This window comes from Suillus discolor (genome assembly GCF_016758755.1).
Source record: "Suillus discolor strain FC423 chromosome Unknown F5147scaffold_21, whole genome shotgun sequence".
NCBI lineage: Eukaryota > Fungi > Basidiomycota > Agaricomycetes > Boletales > Suillaceae > Suillus > Suillus discolor.
The window spans coordinates 106,080-129,627 of record NW_024541268.1 but is presented as its reverse complement, the minus strand read 5'-3'; the positions used below and the strand labels follow the sequence as shown (position 1 = coordinate 129,627).

The 23,548-nt window shown below is 47.9% G+C and overlaps 9 protein-coding genes across 9 annotated transcripts; 5 read left to right on the top strand and 4 right to left on the bottom strand.

Moving 5' to 3' along the window:
- Positions 1-7: 7 nt before the first annotated feature.
- On the bottom strand, positions 8-1,157 carry F5147DRAFT_689739 (uncharacterized protein). The gene is made up of 2 exons (XM_041436992.1): positions 1,118-1,157; positions 8-1,064 (listed from the first exon to the last, which is right to left on the bottom strand). Exon 2 carries the CDS (start codon positions 1,015-1,017, stop codon positions 22-24), a length of 996 nt encoding a protein of 331 aa, XP_041293923.1. The 5' UTR covers positions 1,018-1,064; positions 1,118-1,157; the 3' UTR covers positions 8-21.
- A 563-nt stretch (positions 1,158-1,720) lies between these two features.
- F5147DRAFT_796945 (uncharacterized protein) lies at positions 1,721-4,168 on the bottom strand (the record flags this gene model as incomplete). The annotated part of the gene is made up of 6 exons (XM_041443184.1): positions 1,721-1,847; positions 1,909-2,609; positions 2,676-3,034; positions 3,091-3,182; positions 3,288-3,695; positions 3,753-4,168. Coding segments are annotated over 6 exons (2,103 nt in total), but the record flags the coding sequence as incomplete, so codon positions are not given.
- Positions 4,169-4,660: 492 nt separating this feature from the next.
- Positions 4,661-5,874, bottom strand: F5147DRAFT_574988 (PIN domain-like protein; the record flags this gene model as incomplete). The annotated part of the gene is made up of 4 exons (XM_041431250.1): positions 4,661-5,252; positions 5,307-5,422; positions 5,473-5,716; positions 5,768-5,874. Coding segments are annotated over 4 exons (1,059 nt in total), but the record flags the coding sequence as incomplete, so codon positions are not given.
- A 3,725-nt stretch (positions 5,875-9,599) lies between these two features.
- Positions 9,600-10,813, top strand: F5147DRAFT_574992 (PIN domain-like protein; the record flags this gene model as incomplete). Its single annotated transcript, XM_041431252.1, has 4 exons — positions 9,600-9,706; positions 9,758-10,001; positions 10,052-10,167; positions 10,222-10,813. Coding segments are annotated over 4 exons (1,059 nt in total), but the record flags the coding sequence as incomplete, so codon positions are not given.
- A 435-nt stretch (positions 10,814-11,248) lies between these two features.
- Positions 11,249-13,753, top strand: F5147DRAFT_575025 (uncharacterized protein; the record flags this gene model as incomplete). The annotated part of the gene is made up of 7 exons (XM_041431253.1): positions 11,249-11,721; positions 11,779-12,186; positions 12,292-12,383; positions 12,440-12,798; positions 12,865-13,318; positions 13,361-13,565; positions 13,627-13,753. 7 exons carry the CDS (start codon positions 11,249-11,251, stop codon positions 13,751-13,753), a joined length of 2,118 nt encoding a protein of 705 aa, XP_041293919.1.
- Positions 13,754-14,409: 656 nt separating this feature from the next.
- F5147DRAFT_796926 (P-loop containing nucleoside triphosphate hydrolase protein) lies at positions 14,410-16,576 on the top strand (the record flags this gene model as incomplete). Its single annotated transcript, XM_041443183.1, has 11 exons — positions 14,410-14,455; positions 14,503-14,580; positions 14,634-14,671; positions 14,725-14,798; positions 14,849-14,941; positions 14,996-15,098; positions 15,147-15,433; positions 15,489-15,729; positions 15,790-16,072; positions 16,122-16,267; positions 16,321-16,576. The coding sequence occupies 11 exons, from the start codon at positions 14,410-14,412 to the stop codon at positions 16,342-16,344; spliced, it is 1,413 nt and encodes a 470-aa protein (XP_041293918.1). The 3' UTR covers positions 16,345-16,576.
- Positions 16,577-16,705: 129 nt separating this feature from the next.
- On the bottom strand, positions 16,706-17,636 carry F5147DRAFT_772504 (uncharacterized protein; the record flags this gene model as incomplete). Its single annotated transcript, XM_041441357.1, has 6 exons — positions 16,706-16,790; positions 16,839-16,848; positions 16,909-16,980; positions 17,030-17,096; positions 17,155-17,282; positions 17,333-17,636. The coding sequence occupies 6 exons, from the start codon at positions 17,634-17,636 to the stop codon at positions 16,706-16,708; spliced, it is 666 nt and encodes a 221-aa protein (XP_041293917.1).
- A 1,568-nt stretch (positions 17,637-19,204) lies between these two features.
- Positions 19,205-21,110, top strand: F5147DRAFT_611030 (uncharacterized protein). The gene is made up of 2 exons (XM_041432431.1): positions 19,205-19,436; positions 19,492-21,110. Exons 1-2 carry the CDS (start codon positions 19,236-19,238, stop codon positions 20,791-20,793), a joined length of 1,503 nt encoding a protein of 500 aa, XP_041293916.1. The 5' UTR covers positions 19,205-19,235; the 3' UTR covers positions 20,794-21,110.
- Positions 21,111-21,157: 47 nt separating this feature from the next.
- On the top strand, positions 21,158-22,877 carry F5147DRAFT_689724 (uncharacterized protein). The gene is made up of 4 exons (XM_041436991.1): positions 21,158-21,430; positions 21,486-21,548; positions 21,595-21,812; positions 21,872-22,877. The coding sequence occupies exons 1-4, from the start codon at positions 21,350-21,352 to the stop codon at positions 22,689-22,691; spliced, it is 1,182 nt and encodes a 393-aa protein (XP_041293915.1). The 5' UTR covers positions 21,158-21,349; the 3' UTR covers positions 22,692-22,877.
- The last annotated feature ends 671 nt before the right edge of the window (positions 22,878-23,548 follow it).

The following is a 23,548-nucleotide window of genomic DNA, read 5'->3' as shown; positions in this document are numbered from 1 at the left end:
CTTTCAAGGCCAGTAGTAGCATCAAGAAGCGTACAAGCTGTTCTGAATGATATAGTCGGCGATAGATGGGGTAACAAGTCTCCTCCACGTCTCGTCCTTGAGTGTGACCTTTGTTCTCACCTGGCTTGAGCTGATTTGCTCGTCAACGCTGTCAGTGCCTAGACTGATCAACGCCACTCGCTCGCTCTCCACGAATTCCTTTGCCACGTATAAAGTCTTCGCTTCTACTTCCTCTTGTACCGTATGTTCCATTTCTACCAATTTTCGCCGAGCACACACCACATAACAATCATCTCCCGCAGGCGAGAAAAACGAACGAAGAGCATCCATCATTGCAGCTTCAGATGCATAATATCTCGGAGACAGCAGGCGGATGAGAGTATCAAAGCCTAACAGGAATACTAGGCGTGGATTGGGTATTGATATTTCGTCAGAAGCGGGTGATATTGCCATCCTGTCCAGAGCAGTTGCTGGAGGATACATGCCCAAACTCCGCGCATGCAGGAACTGCCGAAGAAGTACGGCTTTTCCGACAAAAGTTGGTTCATCGACGATGGCTATTGCGACGTTGGCATGCGCAGACTCAGATTTCGAGACAGATGCTGACATATCCTTTGATAAGAGGTACATCATCTCCAGGCGCTGCTCATATGTTGCATCACCGGATTTCAGTGCTTTGTCAGCGTTCCGCACGGATAGCAGCAGCAGCTTTGCATCATAATCGAGCTCAGCTGCTGATGCCAAAGGCAAGCCTGTGCCTGTGAAGCCGGACTTCACGGTGTACCGTGGAGGTCGAGAGTTTGCCAGAGTAAGATGGGCGCATGTCGGTGGATTGAAAGAAGAGTCTAAAATAGATATACGAATGGTGTCGAGTCTACGTTGTGGGTGAGTGGGAAGTCGAGGGAAAGGCCAACGTTCATGGGACGTGTACACGAGTTCCACAAGAGACTCATGCCTCTGTACTTTCTGAAGGAGTTTGAGTGTGTGACCGGGAGGCCACAACGGTTTTGCGTTCATAGTTTATTTCCGCTAGAGTGACAACCTGGCATCTGACTGAGGTGGATCTGGCCCTATATTATTTCACAAGTCGACGAGTGTTCCATGATGATAGACCCACCAAGAGGAAATAGTAATGACTTGGGATAAGATGGGCTCTTATGTCGAGAAATTTACGGTGGCGCTCAGCCAAAATGCCACGCGAGGGCACGTGACACCGATCGATTACCTTTTCGAGCCGGGATTCGCTGACCTCACCAGATTCGTGTGACGGCGTGAGTTATGACGAGTGGGGGGGAACTCATCAGTTCCATTCAAATCCAACTAACACTGTTTTCGACACCAAACGAACTAACGCTGTTTTCGACTCATTTGCCTGGCGAAAATGGACGACTTGGAATTTGCTCTGGAGGAGATTAGTGCCATGATTCTGACAAAGACGAAGGAGACCACGGAGGCCTTTCTCGGCGAGAAGGTCACCCATGCAGTAGTGAATCGAGCCACCAAGGATGCTGGTACGATTGCTGGGTTAAATATTCTTCGCGTCATCAACAAGTCCACCACTGCTGCTAGTGCCTATGGTCTTAATAAGAAGGGTGGCGAGTCTCAAATTATCTACGATAGATCTTGGAGGAGGAACTTTCGATGTTTCTTTGCTTTTGATCGACGACAGTGTCTTCGAGGTCTTGGCAACTGCTGGTGATACCCACCTTAGCGCTGAATGTCACTTGCTGCGAGAGATGCGCTCCCCTCGTGCTGTGCGTGCCTTGTTCATGGCCTTTAACAATTGTGTGTGCCCCAGTTCAGCCTCTGGATAGGCTGCGAGGAAGCGCACCTCATTTGAGTCGTACCTGGAGATGAAACAAAGGGTGAGCGTGTGTGCCAGCAGAGTGAGTGTCAGCATCAACTGACTGATTAATGAACTCCAATGCAATGGTTGCCCTCTGGTGATACTTTGATGCAAACCGTCGATTGACACCTTGGTACCACTCCCTTGGCCAATCCTTCAGCGGTGTTGTCAGTCCTCGGTCAGGATCACCGACAAGCCAATGTGTGACGATGTCCTTCCAGGACTTGCTCTTTGGGTTGGTAAGGCTATTTGGACGTGAGACTGGCACTCGTGGAATAACGAGGCCAGGTGTAGGAAGTTGCTGTGAACTGACGCAGGCTGATGGCGGATGTGAGGTAGGGGTTTCGCTGGCAACAGGCCGAGATAGTAAAAGTGGCTGGGCACTGGCAGTCGTGACACTCGCTCCTCCAACAGGTGGAGTGTAGGGTGGAGTTGGTGTGTGGGATGAGTTGGATATTACAGAGAATCGTGAGGAATCAGGATATTGTGGAGCAGTTGCTGTGGTGCAGGCAGCCTGCATGACTACATTCGTTAGTGAGCGCAGTGAGCTATTGACCAAACTGATGTCGTTGCGCAGGCAATTGACATCTGCTGCAACAGATGCATGGACCATGCGAAGTTCTTCGGTGGATGCTGGTCTCACAAGAGCATGTTCACCAGCGAGGGAGACATCAGCACCACGGGAGATGGGGGCAAGAGCATCGCTGTAGTCAGTTTCATATGCATGTAGTTCGTCGAGGAGGTAGCGAACGAGTGTATCACGCTTCAAGTCAAGGAATTTAAAAAAAAGGTTAGTTCAATGTCAGTCTTAAGAACACGAAGCACGTACATGCTCGCCTTCAGCCCATCCACCCCACCAGTGGACTTTAGCAAGTGTCCATCGTTGGCCTACAGGAGCAAACATGAACCAGTACTGTGCACCCCCGCGACGAAAACAGTGAGTCGAGAAGTTACCAAGAATGCCAGCACTGGCGGTTGACTCATTGATCCATTTTTGTACAGTATCGTGAGAGATTGGCTGTCCGGGGTGGACAACACCGTTTGCACCCATCGCGGGGAACAGGAAGTCATTTGGGTGAAGGGTCCGTCCATAGTGAAAAAATTCGAGCCACTTGATCCATACTAACATCCAGAAGAAATTGTCGCAGGCCAGCATCTCGGGACGTGGATATATCTTGTAGTGATTTGCTGGTAATATTATTTAGTCACGCGCCGTTGGCTTCGAACTGATGCAAACAACTTACATCTTAGATCCACCTCCCACTGGCCCTTGTCAACTTTCTTTTGCCATCCCTTCCGGTTTGAGAGGAAGATCTCAAAGTAAGACGCGCGATCACTCATAGTTAGTGTCTCATTTGCAAGGTATGATTCCAGCACACCGTCCAACATTGTTGCATCGAGTGTGATGTCCTTTCGCTGCAGTTTAATGAGCTCGAAACACCTGTGGATACGGTACGTCAGATCATGCACTTCACATGGACAAGTTGGATCACACCTCGTCCACAGTGTCCATCCATTGGCTGCAAGTGTAATTTGTTCAAGATGTTGGGTGAGTCGCTTCCTTGTTTCAAGGTCCAGATGCACATCTGAAGGCTGAGCACCACTCATTGTTTTCTGAATCATGTGCAGGCTGATCTCCAGCGGACATGCAGCCTGATGCCATCGGAGTACCCGATCCATGTAATCCTTTGTCATTGCCATCGAGTGAGTCCGATCTCCACCCTCTGCACTAGCCTTGTGCTTGACGGATGACAGCACATCATAAACGTCTGCCGAATCAGCGGGGTTTCCTTCCCAACGCTGCTTCGCCTCATCAAAGTGCCATTTGCCATGATAGGTGTCACCATCTCTGGAATGAGCAGGTCAGTGTTTGAGTACTATTCCGAATTATGAATGCGACACCCACGATAGGTCCCACATCTTCTTGAATGCTGAGCGGATGCTCTCAACAGTAGTTTTACTTAGATTCTCGTGGAACCCCTTCAGGGACATGAAAAGTGCAAGTGCTTTGTCCGAGCATCTGTTTGGTATCCGGTCAAACGCATCTTTGAAAGCAACATCATCGTGTGTATCATTGTCGCCGTGCATGCCAACACTGGCAAGTGAGTCCTCTGATGCAATGTCACCTCTCTCCGAGTCACTAACGGCAGGTGTTTTGAAGTAACTTGCCAGCCACTCTCGTCCTCGACGAACATGACCGGCATAGTTTGCCCTGGTGTTGTTTGCCTGTAGGTGTGTTTCTATCCCAAGGTCCTTACACTTCTGGACATCTGCTAGGGCCGCCTTTGGAGTAGCTGGTCCTTTCTTTCGTGTGGCCTTCTTTTGAGTATGATTCGGTGACTGGGGAGCTTTTGCTGAACTCTTTTTCAGTTGCACCATGATTTGTGAAAATAAATGAGCGAGCGGTTGTGGGAGCTATAGAAATAGCTTGCAATTTCGGAGTGGGGATCATGTCAGGGGCCTCTAACTACTTTTAATGTCATTTCACATTTCACACAATTCAGTTTGCGGGAGCGAAGTTAAGCAAAAGTTTCATAGTTATTTCTATCATACAAAAAATCAAAGACAAATATACTGGCAAGCTGCTTCTGGTGCCATATGACTGAGTATCACTGTTGGAATGCGTACAAACATTGTAGATAGTTGGCTGGGAGCAGCGTTTCCCAGAGTGCTACGTGCCAAGCGCTGACAATTGACTTTAACGTTATAGACTTCGATGTCGCACCGCAATGCCATAATGGTTGACTGAGAAATGACTTTGAATGTCGGTTGAGCATGTGCTTGGTCCGAGTGTTGTGGCAACTACAAGACCAGTTAGCAGCTGTCAATGAACAAGGTGATCCTTACCTTGCATAAGGTGCGGAGGTAGGCGCCCTCCCATATTCCACCATACATCCTCTCAATAATCGCATCATCATCCCATCCAAATTGCACTCTGCAGAAGTCTGCGAGATCTGCAAGGTGTGGCTGGCAGGACGACACATCCTGTACTGCGAGTGCACCGGTAGCTGAAAAAGATGTCGTAGGATGGACATACTTGCTGATGACTTCACGTCGGGGAAAATTGAGTGGGATAGAATCTGCGATGGCCTTGTATCGACGTCCAAGGAAATGGTAAGGGTCAGTTGCAAGCATGGAGCGCAGTTCCCTGACAAGGTCCTTGGCCCGCTCAGAGAACTCCTCTGGTGCCATTGAAAGGAATGCACGCAGCATATCCTGTCCGATTCTGCTCTGCTGTGCGACCTTGTGTGCGATCTTGATGCCACAACCAGACACTCCTTCATCGTAATCTCCACCTGCTAGTAGGGCGATTAGTAATCTATCTCCTCGGGCCAAAGAGGCACCATGCTCGAGACCATCTTCTGTATACACCTCGACATTAAGGTAGTCTTTGTCCTTTTTTGCACTACCAGTACAATGTATCAATAATAAATACCTTTACACAAAAACAACCACGTACCTCCTAATGACACACGGAGCTCCAAAGATCAATATATCACTATCTTCAGTCATCGCAGCGTCAATAACACCGTGAACATTCATCACAGCCAGCTCAGCTTCAGCCTCACCAGGGGCCTATACACTAGTGAGACAAGTCACAAGGTGAAATATACTGCAGAGCGTACCTCAGTCCACTGAAAGCCAAACAGCTCCAACATGTCCTGGAAGTCATGAGTGAGCCAGTGGGGGCTGTTTCGGACCATGCGTCCCTTTTCTGGCAAGCGTTTCAAGCCGTCAAACACAAAGACCACATGCAAGGGTAGCTTGAGCAGTGTGACCAGCCGAAAGAACAGTGTTCGCAGCTCTGGCGACTTTCCAGCTCCTGCATGGTTGAACTGAAAGACAGCACACACGCTGTGCATCCAAGCGCTATCAACAGAAGTCAGTTCAGCTGATGGGTAAGAAAGACAAGTACTGTACCTAGCATCGATTCCAATCTTTACCAATTTGACCTTCCGTTCACCATCAATCTCTTCGGTCTTCAATTCAGACACTGCAAGCTGTTTCAGTGTTCTGTTGTCAGCAGCTAAAGCAACTCGCTGCAGAAAGCATCAATATTGAAGCCGGCTCCAAAGTTGGTGGCTCACCTCCCATAGCCCTGGGATTCCCATTCTGAAGTGTGAAGGTAGAAGATCAGGACAGGAGGGGCTCAAAAAGGAGACAGGTAGAAAGGGGTCAGACGAAGTCACCTGACTGCTGGAGAACCTCCCAACCCTCCAAAAGACAGCACCATATTTGAGCGTGCTGTAGAACAGGTCCATGCACAACTCCTCAAAATGGGCATGAGTAAGGGAAGTATAGAAGTCGATACCCTTGGAGAGGGTGCCAATATTGATGAAAGTTTGGGTGGATGATGACAGGGTATGCTTGGCACACTCACAAGTAAGGGAAGTATAGAAGTCGATACCCTTGAAGAGGAAGTCAATCTCGATGGAAGTCTGGGTAGCCGACGACAGGGTATGCTTGGCAAGCTTGTAAGTAAGGAAAGTATAGAAGTCGATACCGTCAATTTCAATGGAAGTCTGGGTGGCCGATGACAGAGTGCGCTTGCCAAGCTCGTGAGTAAGGGAAGTATAGAGGTCGATATCCTTGGAGAGGCCAAACTCAATGGAAGTCTGGGTGGCCGATGACAGAGTGCGCTTGCCAAGCTGGTGAGTAAGGGAAGTATAGAAGTCGATACCCTTGAAGAGGGAGTTGATCTTGCTGGAAGTCTGATGGGCCGATGACAGGGCACACTTGGCAAGTTCGCAAGAAAGGGAAGTATAGAAGTCAATACCCTTGAAGAGGGTGTCAATCTCAATGGAAGTCTGGGTGGCTGATGACAGAGTTCGCTTGGCAAGCTGGTGAGTAAGAGAGGTATAGAAGTCAATACCCTTGGAGAGGGTGCCAAACTCGATGGAAGTCTGGGTGGCTGATGACAGAGTACGCTTGGCAAGAGGCTCGCAAGTAAGGGAAGTATAGAGGTCGATATCCTTGGAGAGGCCAAACTCAATGGAAGTCTGGGTGGCCAATGACAGAGTACGCTTGGCACACTCACAAAGTGCACAAGGGTTGGAGGAGAGATCTATAATATTGTTAGCACCACAATTGACAGATAAGAAATTACTTACCCTTTTGGTGCTCGCACTTAGACTCTTGTGCAACCACTCCTGTGTGGGACCAATGAGTGATGTGAGTGTGAGTGCGAGTGCGAGTGCGAGTGTAGCATCGCTGGTGCCACATGAAGTCCTGAGGCCCTGTAAATTATCAGTGTCACAAACAAATGCATGAATAAAATAAAATAAAAATACCTCTCCTCCAAGGGAGGTGTCGTTGTTGTCCACCTGCGGCAGTGTGCATGGCAGTGACTAAAGAGTAGAGCAAGAAGAAAATTGAGTCATGTGATCGAGACACCTAAGCCACCCATTTACGGTAACCATGTAGGATGAGTCGGCAGAGGGTAAGGTAGAGTACATGTAAAGTGCTGTAAAGTGCGATTTTGAGTGGGTAAAGTGAATAAAGTGCAGGAGAAGGAGAAATACACGGTAAATTTTGTAAATTTTGTAAATTTCAAACTTCCAGGTGGGTTCAGGGCCTCCCTGCATGCGAATGCACCCACAACAATGGTTAATTTTGTCGCTTCCACCTCAGACAAAGCATGACACACAGATTGGGATAATTTATATATAAATTTATATTAACTGCAGTCTGCAGAACATTGACTTGGATGGCTGTGAGGACCGCTAATGTTAGAACTTGAGGAGTCTGCTTGGTCTGTCTGCCAGTGATTTTCATTGATGCTTGCAATTCTTTATACTAGTAATTCAACATTCAACACTAGGTAATTCGGTCCTTGGCTTTAGCGCAACCACTTGCGTTCCGAACCCTGCCGCATTCCAACCATGTGCACATGACACATGGTTGGAATGCGGCAGGGTTCGGAACGCAAGTGGTTGCGCTAAAGCCAAGGACCGAATTACCTAGTGTTGAATGTTGAATTACTAGTATAAAGAATTGCAAGCATCAATGAAAATCACTGGCAGACAGACCAAGCAGACTCCTCAAGTTCTAACATTAGCGGTCCTCACAGCCATCCAAGTCAATGTTCTGCAGACTGCAGTTAATATAAATTTATATATAAATTATCCCAATCTGTGTGTCATGCTTTGTCTGAGGTGGAAGCGACAAAATTAACCATTGTTGTGGGTGCATTCGCATGCAGGGAGGCCCTGAACCCACCTGGAAGTTTGAAATTTACAAAATTTACAAAATTTACCGTGTATTTCTCCTTCTCCTGCACTTTATTCACTTTACCCACTCAAAATCGCACTTTACAGCACTTTACATGTACTCTACCTTACCCTCTGCCGACTCATCCTACATGGTTACCGTAAATGGGTGGCTTAGGTGTCTCGATCACATGACTCAATTTTCTTCTTGCTCTACTCTTTAGTCACTGCCATGCACACTGCCGCAGGTGGACAACAACGACACCTCCCTTGGAGGAGAGGTATTTTTATTTTATTTTATTCATGCATTTGTTTGTGACACTGATAATTTACAGGGCCTCAGGACTTCATGTGGCACCAGCGATGCTACACTCGCACTCGCACTCGCACTCACACTCACATCACTCATTGGTCCCACACAGGAGTGGTTGCACAAGAGTCTAAGTGCGAGCACCAAAAGGGTAAGTAATTTCTTATCTGTCAATTGTGGTGCTAACAATATTATAGATCTCTCCTCCAACCCTTGTGCACTTTGTGAGTGTGCCAAGCGTACTCTGTCATTGGCCACCCAGACTTCCATTGAGTTTGGCCTCTCCAAGGATATCGACCTCTATACTTCCCTTACTTGCGAGCCTCTTGCCAAGCGTACTCTGTCATCAGCCACCCAGACTTCCATCGAGTTTGGCACCCTCTCCAAGGGTATTGACTTCTATACCTCTCTTACTCACCAGCTTGCCAAGCGAACTCTGTCATCAGCCACCCAGACTTCCATTGAGATTGACACCCTCTTCAAGGGTATTGACTTCTATACTTCCCTTTCTTGCGAACTTGCCAAGTGTGCCCTGTCATCGGCCCATCAGACTTCCAGCAAGATCAACTCCCTCTTCAAGGGTATCGACTTCTATACTTCCCTTACTCACCAGCTTGGCAAGCGCACTCTGTCATCGGCCACCCAGACTTCCATTGAGTTTGGCCTCTCCAAGGATATCGACCTCTATACTTCCCTTACTCACGAGCTTGGCAAGCGCACTCTGTCATCGGCCACCCAGACTTCCATTGAAATTGACGGTATCGACTTCTATACTTTCCTTACTTACAAGCTTGCCAAGCATACCCTGTCGTCGGCTACCCAGACTTCCATCGAGATTGACTTCCTCTTCAAGGGTATCGACTTCTATACTTCCCTTACTTGTGAGTGTGCCAAGCATACCCTGTCATCATCCACCCAAACTTTCATCAATATTGGCACCCTCTCCAAGGGTATCGACTTCTATACTTCCCTTACTCATGCCCATTTTGAGGAGTTGTGCATGGACCTGTTCTACAGCACGCTCAAATATGGTGCTGTCTTTTGGAGGGTTGGGAGGTTCTCCAGCAGTCAGGTGACTTCGTCTGACCCCTTTCTACCTGTCTCCTTTTTGAGCCCCTCCTGTCCTGATCTTCTACCTTCACACTTCAGAATGGGAATCCCAGGGCTATGGGAGGTGAGCCACCAACTTTGGAGCCGGCTTCAATATTGATGCTTTCTGCAGCGAGTTGCTTTAGCTGCTGACAACAGAACACTGAAACAGCTTGCAGTGTCTGAATTGAAGACCGAAGAGATTGATGGTGAACGGAAGGTCAAATTGGTAAAGATTGGAATCGATGCTAGGTACAGTACTTGTCTTTCTTACCCATCAGCTGAACTGACTTCTGTTGATAGCGCTTGGATGCACAGCGTGTGTGCTGTCTTTCAGTTCAACCATGCAGGAGCTGGAAAGTCGCCAGAGCTGCGAACACTGTTCTTTCGGCTGGTCACACTGCTCAAGCTACCCTTGCATGTGGTCTTTGTGTTTGACGGCTTGAAACGCTTGCCAGAAAAGGGACGCATGGTCCGAAACAGCCCCCACTGGCTCACTCATGACTTCCAGGACATGTTGGAGCTGTTTGGCTTTCAGTGGACTGAGGTACGCTCTGCAGTATATTTCACCTTGTGACTTGTCTCACTAGTGTATAGGCCCCTGGTGAGGCTGAAGCTGAGCTGGCTGTGATGAATGTTCACGGTGTTATTGACGCTGCGATGACTGAAGATAGTGATATATTGATCTTTGGAGCTCCGTGTGTCATTAGGAGGTACGTGGTTGTTTTTGTGTAAAGGTATTTATTATTGATACATTGTACTGGTAGTGCAAAAAAGGACAAAGACTACCTTAATGTCGAGGTGTATACAGAAGATGGTCTCGAGCATGGTGCCTCTTTGGCCCGAGGAGATAGATTACTAATCGCCCTACTAGCAGGTGGAGATTACGATGAAGGAGTGTCTGGTTGTGGCATCAAGATCGCACACAAGGTCGCACAGCAGAGCAGAATCGGACAGGATATGCTGCGTGCATTCCTTTCAATGGCACCAGAGGAGTTCTCTGAGCGGGCCAAGGACCTTGTCAGGGAACTGCGCTCCATGCTTGCAACTGACCCTTACCATTTCCTTGGACGTCGATACAAGGCCATCGCAGATTCTATCCCACTCAATTTTCCCCGACGTGAAGTCATCAGCAAGTATGTCCATCCTACGACATCTTTTTCAGCTACCGGTGCACTCGCAGTACAGGATGTGTCGTCCTGCCAGCCACACCTTGCAGATCTCGCAGACTTCTGCAGAGTGCAATTTGGATGGGATGATGATGCGATTATTGAGAGGATGTATGGTGGAATATGGGAGGGCGCCTACCTCCGCACCTTATGCAAGGTAAGGATCACCTTGTTCATTGACAGCTGCTAACTGGTCTTGTAGTTGCCACAACACTCGGACCAAGCACATGCTCAACCGACATTCAAAGTCATTTCTCAGTCAACCATTATGGCATTGCGGTGCGACATCGAAGTCTATAACGTTAAAGTCAATTGTCAGCGCTTGGCACGTAGCACTCTGGGAAACGCTGCTCCCAGCCAACTATCTACAATGTTTGTACGCATTCCAACAGTGATACTCAGTCATATGGCACCAGAAGCAGCTTGCCAGTATATTTGTCTTTGATTTTTTGTATGATAGAAATAACTATGAAACTTTTGCTTAACTTCGCTCCCGCAAACTGAATTGTGTGAAATGTGAAATGACATTAAAAGTAGTTAGAGGCCCCTGACATGATCCCCACTCCGAAATTGCAAGCTATTTCTATAGCTCCCACAACCGCTCGCTCATTTATTTTCACAAATCATGGTGCAACTGAAAAAGAGTTCAGCAAAAGCTCCCCAGTCACCGAATCATACTCAAAAGAAGGCCACACGAAAGAAAGGACCAGCTACTCCAAAGGCGGCCCTAGCAGATGTCCAGAAGTGTAAGGACCTTGGGATAGAAACACACCTACAGGCAAACAACACCAGGGCAAACTATGCCGGTCATGTTCGTCGAGGACGAGAGTGGCTGGCAAGTTACTTCAAAACACCTGCCGTTAGTGACTCGGAGAGAGGTGACATTGCATCAGAGGACTCACTTGCCAGTGTTGGCATGCACGGCGACAATGATACACACGATGATGTTGCTTTCAAAGATGCGTTTGACCGGATACCAAACAGATGCTCGGACAAAGCACTTGCACTTTTCATGTCCCTGAAGGGGTTCCACGAGAATCTAAGTAAAACTACTGTTGAGAGCATCCGCTCAGCATTCAAGAAGATGTGGGACCTATCGTGGGTGTCGCATTCATAATTCGGAATAGTACTCAAACACTGACCTGCTCATTCCAGAGATGGTGACACCTATCATGGCAAATGGCACTTTGATGAGGCGAAGCAGCGTTGGGAAGGAAACCCCGCTGATTCGGCAGACGTTTATGATGTGCTGTCATCCGTCAAGCACAAGGCTAGTGCAGAGGGTGGAGATCGGACTCACTCGATGGCAATGACAAAGGATTACATGGATCGGGTACTCCGATGGCATCAGGCTGCATGTCCGCTGGAGATCAGCCTGCACATGATTCAGAAAACAATGAGTGGTGCTCAGCCTTCAGATGTGCATCTGGACCTTGAAACAAGGAAGCGACTCACCCAACATCTTGAACAAATTACACTTGCAGCCAATGGATGGACACTGTGGACGAGGTGTGATCCAACTTGTCCATGTGAAGTGCATGATCTGACGTACCGTATCCACAGGTGTTTCGAGCTCATTAAACTGCAGCGAAAGGACATCACACTCGATGCAACAATGTTGGACGGTGTGCTGGAATCATACCTTGCAAATGAGACACTAACTATGAGTGATCGCGCGTCTTACTTTGAGATCTTCCTCTCAAACCGGAAGGGATGGCAAAAGAAAGTTGACAAGGGCCAGTGGGAGGTGGATCTAAGATGTAAGTTGTTTGCATCAGTTCGAAGCCAACGGCGCGTGACTAAATAATATTACCAGCAAATCACTACAAGATATATCCACGTCCCGAGATGCTGGCCTGCGACAATTTCTTCTGGATGTTAGTATGGATCAAGTGGCTCGAATTTTTTCACTATGGACGGACCCTTCACCCAAATGACTTCCTGTTCCCCGCGATGGGTGCAAACGGTGTTGTCCACCCCGGACAGCCAATCTCTCACGATACTGTACAAAAATGGATCAATGAGTCAACCGCCAGTGCTGGCATTCTTGGTAACTTCTCGACTCACTGTTTTCGTCGCGGGGGTGCACAGTACTGGTTCATGTTTGCTCCTGTAGGCCAACGATGGACACTTGCTAAAGTCCACTGGTGGGGTGGATGGGCTGAAGGCGAGCATGTACGTGCTTCGTGTTCTTAAGACTGACATTGAACTAACCTTTTTTTTAAATTCCTTGACTTGAAGCGTGATACACTCGTTCGCTACCTCCTCGACGAACTACATGCATATGAAACTGACTACAGCGATGCTCTTGCCCCCATCTCCCGTGGTGCTGATGTCTCCCTCGCTGGTGAACATGCTCTTGTGAGACCAGCATCCACCGAAGAACTTCGCATGGTCCATGCATCTGTTGCAGCAGATGTCAATTGCCTGCGCAACGACATCAGTTTGGTCAATAGCTCACTGCGCTCACTAACGAATGTAGTCATGCAGGCTGCCTGCACCACAGCAACTGCTCCACAATATCCTGATTCCTCACGATTCTCTGTAATATCCAACTCATCCCACACACCAACTCCACCCTACACTCCACCTGTTGGAGGAGCGAGTGTCACGACTGCCAGTGCCCAGCCACTTTTACTATCTCGGCCTGTTGCCAGCGAAACCCCTACCTCACATCCGCCATCAGCCTGCGTCAGTTCACAGCAACTTCCTACACCTGGCCTCGTTATTCCACGAGTGCCAGTCTCACGTCCAAATAGCCTTACCAACCCAAAGAGCAAGTCCTGGAAGGACATCGTCACACATTGGCTTGTCGGTGATCCTGACCGAGGACTGACAACACCGCTGAAGGATTGGCCAAGGGAGTGGTACCAAGGTGTCAATCGACGGTTTGCATCAAAGTATCACCAGAGGGCAACCATTGCATTGGAGTTCATTAATCAGTCAGTTGATGCTGACACTCACTCTGCTGGCACACACGCTCACCCTTTGTTTCATCTCCAGGTACGACTCAAATGAGGTGCGCTTCCTCGCAGCCTATCCAGAGGCTGAACTGGGGCACACACAATTGTTAAAGGCCATGAACAAGGCACGCACAGCACGAGGGGAGCGCATCTCTCGCAGCAAGTGACATTCAGCGCTAAGGTGGGTATCACCAGCAGTTGCCAAGACCTCGAAGACACTGTCGTCGATCAAAAGCAAAGAAACATCGAAAGTTCCTCCTCCAAGATCTATCGTAGATAATTTGAGACTCGCCACCCTTCTTATTAAGACCATAGGCACTAGCAGCAGTGGTGGACTTGTTGATGACGCGAAGAATATTTAACCCAGCAATCGTACCAGCATCCTTGGTGGCTCGATTCACTACTGCATGGGTGACCTTCTCGCCGAGAAAGGCCTCCGTGGTCTCCTTCGTCTTTGTCAGAATCATGGCACTAATCTCCTCCAGAGCAAATTCCAAGTCGTCCATTTTCGCCAGGCAAATGAGTCGAAAACAGCGTTAGTTCGTTTGGTGTCGAAAACAGTGTTAGTTGGATTTGAATGGAACTGATGAGTTCCCCCCCACTCGTCATAACTCACGCCGTCACACGAATCTGGTGAGGTCAGCGAATCCCGGCTCGAAAAGGTAATCGATCGGTGTCACGTGCCCTCGCGTGGCATTTTGGCTGAGCGCCACCGTAAATTTCTCGACATAAGTAAAGTTAGATCTCGTCTCGGTTTTAGTTTACCTTCCATAATCGGACGACCTCAAACCTTCAGTCACATCTTTCGCTCTAACCATCACTCATGGAGAAGGACGCAGACGGGTTTTATGATACCCCGAAACTGGAAGGTTTGTGATATATCGCTACTAGGTACCATAAACTTAACATTTTGCAGCTTCTGCGCCACTTGCACAGGCTGAAAGCAAGGGTACGAAGGAGGAAGAACAGCCTGAGCCTATTCCATCTTCAAGTTGTGCGTGCAGGTCGCGTCGTTGTCCCGCAGCGAAACTGATGCTATACTATTAGCTAGAACCGACTTGATTTCGTCGACATTCGAGGTCACGGTACGTTTAGGAGCCGCAATACTAAATTGTTAAATAACTCACTACATTTTTAGGTCACACTTGCAGACCAGCAGGCCGACCCGAATTCCCCTTTATTTAGCGCCAAGACATTTGAGGAGCTTGGACTGTGCGTTGTCGTATCCTACCATCTTATGCATCTTTAACGATTGATCGTAGCCATCAAGATTTATTGAAGGGTCTCTATGATCTTGGTTTCTCGAAGCCATCGAAGATCCAAGAGCGTGCACTGCCGTTATTGCTTGCAAATCCGTGGGTAGATCAGCTCGTGTAACATGGAACTATTTTACTGATCACTACCTCAAGTCCTCAGAACATGATCGGACAATCGCAATCTGGCACAGGCAAAACTGCCGCATTTGTGCTTACCATGCTGAGTCGTGTAGATTTCTCCAAGAACAAGACACAGGTCAGTTCTATGTGCATCTTTACAGCTCTCCGTTAAGACTGGTTGCAGGCACTATGTCTAGCTCCTTCACGAGAACTTGCACGTCAGATTATGAGTGTTGTCGTTGCTATGGGAAAATTTACTCCAGTTCAAACGGAATACGCAATAAAGGATAACCTTCCCAAGGGTACATCACGGATAACTGCACATATTGTCGTCGGGACTCCGGGAACAATGACAGATCTTTTAAGACGAAAGGTCATCGATACATCTGAAGTCAAGGTGTTCGTTCTCGATGAAGCAGATAACATGCTTGATCAGGATGGACTCGGTGACCAAACACTGCGGGTAAAGAAGTGAGTATGCTTTTCTCTCGTTTGAGCTACAATTCACAAAAAAAATCGATGTAAGCCTCATTCCCCGAACAGGCGTTCAAATTATCCTATTTTCGGCAACATTCCCCGATCACGTCCGCAATTTCGCTAGTAAATTTGCTCCCAGTGCGAACAAGATCGAGCTTCAGAGGGAGGAACTCTCTGTGGAAGGCATCCGGCAATTTTACATGGATTGTAGAAATGAAGAACACAAATACGATATCCTCGTGTCCCTGTACCAGCTTTTGACGATCGGTCAGAGTATCATCTTCTGCCAGGTTAGCAAGATGGCGCCCGCCTGGTCGTACCTTACTGACCATTCCCTTTACTCTTCCTAGCATCGCCATACAGCAGATAGAATATCACAACGCATGTCAGCCGAGGGTCACAAAGTGGCATCACTGCATGGTGCCAAGGACGCCGCAGAACGTGACGCTATTATTGACAACTTCCGTGAAGGACGGGACAAAGTTCTTATCACGACAAATGTCATCGCACGTGGCATCGACATCATGCAGGTCAACATGGTAGTGAATTACGACCTGCCATTGATGAATGAGCGTGGAAATCAACACTCCCATGACGCAAGACCCGACGTTGAGACGTACATCCACCGTATTGGTAAGGAGTTTCCAAGATTTGTTCCGTGCCTTACTAACAACTCTGTAAGGCCGCACTGGTCGCTTCGGGCGCAAGGGTATCTCAATAAATTTTGTCCATGACCGCCAGACCTGGTCACAGATGGAGGAGATTGAAAAGACACTGGGCAAGAAGATTATCCGAATAGAGACCAACGATCTGGAGGAGATGGAAGAGGTGCGTAGATAATCTTTGATTCGCCTATTGCTACTGATTTCATTGCTCTGCAGAAAATGAAGAAGGCGTTGAAGTAATCTGTGCTTTTGTACTCGGATGTGGATTCTCTGTTGTATTTTCTAATCATGTTATGTCTCCCTTAATCGGCCAAATGTTCATGGCTGGATGGAAGTTTCAATTGTGTGCAGTTTTGTACTGTGATTTCTCGATCTGGGTGTGGACCACGGATTGAGGAAATAGTAGAAAGCGGGTGCATGTGGCACTCGGGAAAATTGGCATATATGTCTGCGCGAGGCCTAGTAACATGCTTTATGTAACAATGGCAAACCATTGGAAGGATCGGGTATTGACGTTTCTTTTGGGTACCAGCAAGTTGATCTCGATATGTGATCGAGTGAGCAGCCCAGAAGAGTCCGAAATTTCATTGACATATTGAAGCTACGAGTGACTGCCAGACGTAACGAGTGCGCTAGTAACGTGATATAGAAATCCTAGACCAGGAATAAGGACTTCTTTTGATTGCCTGCAAAATGTTGTGAGCGGCAACACAGAATTATCGGAGCAGACTTACAGCTCGCGCACTACAATGAAGAAATCGTTAAGAACAGTGAACAGTGAATGCGTGATTGGTTTATGCTCACCTCGAATTACAAAATTGGCCAAGACTGCGAAGAACAGAAGTGCGCTGATAAGGACAGGTCCAACGATGTGGTCTAGGAATTAACAGTGAGCTGGGATCTACTATGAAGTTGTCAGATTAACCGTAATGCCCAGGGTCGCGTTTGCGAATCATAGTGATCCTATTCTGATAGATTACAAAACCGTAGACCTAAATCTCGCAGCATGAGCATCGGTTTATTGAAAATAGCAGACTTGGGGGTGTTTACCAAAACACCGATGCTAATCAAGGCATAAGTATATGCAAATCTTTGGGCTACAATGTCTTTGGACGCATTGAAGAGGGCAAGCGCCAAAGTTCCCAATAGCACAGCAAGATTCAGCCAGGATATCCATGCTTTAATTGGCGTTAGAAAATGATATGAGAGGAAGAGGATAAATGCTAACTCCTTTCATTGGCGAACCATACCTTTCCCTCGATCTTCAGGGACGTCGCCACCTTCTTCGGAACACGTATCTGAGGCGGAACAGAGTTGATGGCATTGTAATCTCTGATGGTAGGTCTTTGCCCATCAATGTCGTGCTCCATGTCTGGAATATCATCTTCTCTTGTGTAACGCACGGGCCGTTGGGTGTTTTCGGGAAGAGTGGCTAGCGCGGATGAAGAGAACGGAAAAACTGCAGTCCATGATCGCCTAAACAGGCCAACGTGCGCGTTATCTTCGTCTTCGGGCGGTTTATTAGAGACCATGGTTTACACAAAGCACTGTTAACTTGGAAGTTAACGTTAACGTTGAACGTTGAGACTCCCGGGCCAAGGAGGAGCTTGATGACTAATAATCCACTTGACTTCCGTCGAGCTCTTTGCTCTCGACTCTCGAGTCGCAATTTTTTTCGACTTATATAGATGGATTCTGTTCACAGCGGGGCAAATTACAATGTCTTTTTTCTTCGTCAACAGATCACAGAGGACAGAACATTTCCTGCCTTGAAGGGTTTGACATGCGGTACCGTCGGTACGTCGCACATTTTCTTTCAGAAAGCCAACTTTACACTCCCAAAAGTTAGAGGAGAGGCCTTGATATCATTTTGAACTACTATTCTTAGGATGCAAGTAAAGGAAAAACATGAAGCCTCAGGCCAGGCCTGAACTCTCGTAGACTCGTGACGAGTCTGGAACTTGTCCAAGGCAATTGGAATTTTGAAGGAAGGGCCAAGGCCAAGGTCGTTTTATGAGTTCTGTGACCATGTCCTCAGAAGAGCCTCCGGTCTGAATTAAAGGGTCTGCACATCGTTGACGACCTGAATGTGTACGACCGCAACTGCAAGGTTGAGTACGTGACTGCGTAGAACACTCCAAGCCAGGCAAATGACACCGACTGCAACAGGCATGACTACGACAGTTATGTTTGGTCTACAGTCTTCAATGTCAACCTCGATACACACAAAATTCAATGGTATGATTCCACACCTCTATGTGCCGTAGTCTGCCCAGGCCTTAATCATATGTAGAAGTACCGCCTGGATCGCAATGCCGTTGGTCAAGAGTACAATTGAATTTGACTATGTAGATGATCTCGAGTTGAGTCCACTACCTGTTTCTGATCTTGCCGAGATAGGGCGGCACGCAATCCGTGTTGTTACCGCAAGGGCTGGCTTGGATCGTAGCCTGCCAGGAAGCAAGTTCTGAGACGGTCCGAAGTCAAAACCCGAAAAAGCATCGTTGCCCTAGTGAGAAACGAGCTAGTCCCACTCAGTTACTGATTCTGTTCACAAAACTTGCAATGCTAGTTCACTTACAGCATAGCAAGGTATCGACGAGGCGGGTACGTCAAGCTCGCTGGCGAGCTTCTGGCTTGACGTTATGTTGATAACGACAACTGGACACTGGCCGCAGGTGCGCACTACAGAGTCTGTACCGCACACGGACGGGTCACAAGCACTGGCAGGAAGGTTATATCAATAAATTTTGGGATGAGCCTCTTTTTTTTGCATCAGATTTAGTCCGTTGGGGTCATTGACCCTATGTTGGACGTGTTTCGTCATGTGCATCTTTTTCTTTATGGGACGAGGCATGTGTATGTGCTGGCGCTGTGTATGATACTGACACGTACAGGGATGAGCCATTATACGTGCGAGGCTCTGTAGTAATGTAGCAACTCGAGCAAAACTCGAGCGCTGAGGAATTCTTTGAAGGAGATTGAAGGCCAGCGCCAGCAAATAAACAATGTCGGATGGGTGTGCATGTGTTTTACTGAAGGATACCAGATTTTAACGTTTAACGGTTGACTGACTCTAATCAGGCTGTGAAGTGGCTGTGAAAATCGGAACTTTCCCTTCATGATCTACCATGCACGCAGCCTTGGGAAACCTTGAAGTAATCCACACGATCTGTTCATACACTCAACTGGGGTCACTTCCTGCGTTTGCATCCGCATGCCGCACGTTTGAGCGTCTAGCACTTGATATTCTTTGGAGGGATCTGCAGTCCCCGGAGCCTCTTATTAAATGTTTACCAAGTGACTTGTTTAGCACTGATCGAGGACGTATGGTGGGTGTCCAGGTTTCGTATGATTTGTGGGCTTCAGACTGAGTTCACTTCTGAGGTATTACAAAAACCTCTTGACGGCATGATGTGGGATACTCTTTGCAAATACACGTCCCGCGTACACTCAATCATTGCAACACAATCGCGCCGCTTTGAGGCCATCATCGAGCCTCTCAGTTCTCTAATGTTATCCTTTCCTTCAACACCTGCATCCTTGTTTCCGAACCTTCGCAAATTATCATGGTCTGCCAATGGAACCCGCGGCGCTACAGAGTTTTTGCGCATGGCTTTGGTACCCTCCCTATTGGTCTTGGACGTGCAAATTTCTTCAACTTCTAATGTCTTTCTCTCGGTCCTTTCGTCTGTCGGGGCCTTGTGTCCTCATCTCCAGGACATGGCTTTGAGAATTCGACCTGCAACCGACGAGTTCTTTCGTAAAATCTCACTCTTCGTCACACCACTTATTTCCCAGCTCCACCATCTTCACTCGTTATCGGTATGGGATCCAGGAAATCAAGGCATCGAACATATTATGCAGCTACGAGCTCTGCGCTCACTATGCTTGGACTTGAGGACATTTTCGACTTCCGAGAGAAAGTCGCGTTTAGAATTTCCCGGCTTTCATGATTTAGAATTTTTGGGCCTTTCTACCGATACGTTCGAGCGTGCCTCGAACTTCTTGAGTTCACTTCGGGTCATAGAAAGCAAAGAGATCCAGGTTTCTTATTCCTCCCCAAGTGGATCCACGACGCTATCCCAGTTCTTCACCATTCTCCAAGAGAGATGCGACACCGACAGACTTGAAGGGTTTACTCTTCTTGGAAATTCTGGAAAGATACGCGCAGAACCGGGTGTCTTCATGCCATTGCGGGCATGCCGCAACCTAACTCAGCTGTGTGTCGAGAGGGGTTGTGACATTTCCATATCTGACGAGGAACTCTGCCAGCTGGTGAGAGACTGGCCAAAGCTCGAGGTGCTCAAAATCAGCTGCTATAATCCCGTCGGTAACACCACAATGCCCACATTACATGGGTTAATCGAATTACTTCGGCTCTGCCCCGTTCTGACTTCTCTCGCTCTTGTCATTGACGCTACCAAGCTGGACGGAATAGATCTCAAAACTCCCGGCGGTGGAACCTGCAACAAGTATCTCAAACACCTCGTCTTCGAAAATTCACCGGTCGAGACACCACTAAAGGTGGCTCTCATCCTCAGCGGCCTCTTTCCTAACTTGGAGCAGGTCAACCTTGATTGTCCGGATACAATGCAGACAAAATGGACAAATATAAAACAATGGGCGTTAGTCAACAGTTTCCTTGATGGCTTTGGCATTGTACGGAAGCGATGCACCGAAGTATGATGTTGGATTCAACTTCGTCAGCATTAGTATAGAATTCCTTTCTTCATCATCTCGTGTCTCATAGCATATAGTCCCGCATCGTTTTGTCACTCGCACTCCAGTCGTTGTTCCACAACACTGAGGTATGTTTTCTTCGTCTCTAGCTATCACGCCGAGTCTTACGATAGTACCTTCGGCATGTCCGTTCCTCAGGTCAGGTACTATAATCGAATTAGTCGACACTGAGCGTGTCCGTTCCTCAGTTCCAATTATTTATGCCGAATGTTTTTGTGTTGTTTTCAAGTCATTATATGAGTAGTGGTTGAGTTGCGTTGAGGGCTATGCCGTTGTGTCACATGCGGGTCCATGGACTTACCTTCCCACGTATGCCCCATACCATGAGTCGGAGTTGACGTCAGTGACTCGGACGGTTCTGGGTTGTTCTGGGGAAATCAAAACAGAGATCTTGAACTTTCCTGAATTTGAGGAATATTTCACAGCCGCAGGGACTATATAGTGTTGAACTTCCAACTCAAGTAAGTTACATCTAGTACAACGACCAAGTACATTCCCAAGTATGGGTGCCGACTACTACAAGACCTTGGGTATTTCTCGAGATGCTGGGGAGGATGAAATCAAGAAGGCATACAAGAAAATGGTATGTGATGCTTTTCACATGCTCGCACCTGTTCAAGTTGACATCTTGTTTGCAGGCTCTGAAATGGCATCCAGACCGCAATGGAGGGTCTGAAGAATCCTCAAAGAAGTTTAAGGAGGTAAGTGGGACATCCCGCTTTATGCTCCTAGCTGACGGATTATTAGATTTCAGAAGCATTTGAAGTCCTCAGTGATAAGAACAAGCGAACCATATACGACCAAGTTGGTGAGGAGGGTCTCAAAGGAGCAGGAGGGTCTGCCCCTGGCGCTGGATTCCCTGGCTTTGCTGGTGGTTCAGGCTTCCCAGGGGGGGCCACATTTACATTTACATCTAGCCCCGGGGGTGGTGGGTTTGCGCCAAGTGACCCGCAAAAAATATTCGAGTAAGTAACATGCATTCATTGTCCAGCATTCAACATTTAGTAACTAAACGTTCTTATAGACAAATATTCAGCCAATTTGGCGGAGGTTTCGGAGGCATGGGTGGCTCTGGAGGTATGGGTGGTATGGGTGGTTCTCCAATGTTCGGTGGCATGGGCGGTCCTTCTGGCATGAGCAGTGGCAGGAGTGGTACGAGTGGCATGGGCAGAAGTCCAAACATTTTTGATGACGACGATATAGGTGGTGGCGGGTCTTTCTTTGGAATGCCGGGGAGCATGCCATCGGAGCGACCATCTCCTAGACATCAATCATCGACGTCAACGTCAGCCCCAGCCCCAGCCCCTTCAGAAACTACTCGCCCACTGAAGCTCTCACTTGAAGAACTATTTACAGGTACGACCAAACACCTGAAGGTCGGCAGACGATTATTGGGGGGCTCTACGGAGGAAAAGGTGCTTGAAATCCAGGTTCTCCCGGGCTGGAAGAGCGGCACAAAGATACGTTTCCCTCGAGCCGGCAATGAGCAGCCGAACGGCGAGGCACAAGATCTAGTATTCGTGGTGGAGGATAAACCCCATGATGTTTTCACACGGGAAGGGGATGATTTGATTTGCCGTCTCAGGATACCCTTGGTGGACGCACTCACAGGCGTAGACGGAAAGAAGACCATCGTGGCTCTGGACGGCCGAAAATTGCAAATCCCATTGCCTGGTGGCGTGGTGAAACCTAATCAGGAGACAAGAATTCCGAACGAAGGGATGCCGATTAGAAAGCAGGGCAGCATGAAGAAGAAAGGAGACCTCGTAGTACGATGGGATGTCATATTCCCAGACCGTCTTACGCCCTCACAGAAAGAGGGGCTGAAGAAGTTGTTGGGGTAATCATTTATTAGGGCATCATCTACCTGCAGTCGACTCCACTCGTTAGATTAGCATATCAACTGTACTTTTTAATTCATTTCACGATTAGTTTCATGAGATATGATTACTGTTACACCCAACGCGTCATACGATAAGCGTCTAGATAGTGACATTCAAGAGTGTTCAGGAGCAGACCACGAATCAGGAGACTAAATAACTTACATTTATTGAGGTACAACGACAACATCACAGGGCGTGATGATCATCGAATTGCAGTGCCGGAAGCCGGTGACATTGGAGAGTCCACTCCGCGGTCGATAGAACAATAGTATGACCCGGATCATAGAGATCAGTACAAACATAGAACAAGCATGGTTGACAAATAGACAACTCGATCAACATTCCCGCGAATACTGAGGGTGATTCTCCCGCGAATTAATTGTATAGACTAGCACTCACTTTGACTGTGGAGCCCGGGTGGAGCGGAAATCTAAACACCGATGAGGATGCCCGTTTGACAGGTTGACCTAGAATAGTTATGAGCGAGACCAGTAATAAGCTAGTACCTGGGGCATGAGTCTCGAGAGAATGAAAGAAACGCTGGACGTGTGCGATGCCTACAAGTTCACCGCATTCTGTGATCCTTTGGAACGGTACATTGTCAAGGGTTGACATGGACATCCCGGGCCTTTGCGCCAATATACTCCACTAAAGTGTGTAGGTGATAAATAGCGAACTACCTCGCAGCGATTCGAAATACCGCGAGGAATATATCCGTCTTAATACGCGCCCAGGATTGATGGACGCGGAGTCCCGATAGCATTGGGGTAAAGCTATGAATATAAGAGACACGAGGTGGCACTACAGCGAGCAACTCG

Excerpts from the sequence above, each read along its gene's own strand:
- F5147DRAFT_689739 (XM_041436992.1), bottom strand. The coding sequence starts at position 1,017 with ATGAACGCAAAACCGTTGTGGCCTCCCGGTCACACACTCAAACTCCTT.
- F5147DRAFT_611030 (XM_041432431.1), top strand. The coding sequence starts at position 19,236 with ATGCACGCAGCCTTGGGAAACCTTGAAGTAATCCACACGATCTGTTCA. Across the intron at positions 19,437-19,491 it reads GCACTGATCGAGGACGTATG|GTATTACAAAAACCTCTTGA; the intron begins GTGGGTGTCCAG and ends TTCACTTCTGAG.
- F5147DRAFT_689724 (XM_041436991.1), top strand. The coding sequence starts at position 21,350 with ATGGGTGCCGACTACTACAAGACCTTGGGTATTTCTCGAGATGCTGGG. Across the intron at positions 21,549-21,594 it reads CCTCAAAGAAGTTTAAGGAG|ATTTCAGAAGCATTTGAAGT; the intron begins GTAAGTGGGACA and ends ACGGATTATTAG. Across the intron at positions 21,813-21,871 it reads GACCCGCAAAAAATATTCGA|ACAAATATTCAGCCAATTTG; the intron begins GTAAGTAACATG and ends ACGTTCTTATAG.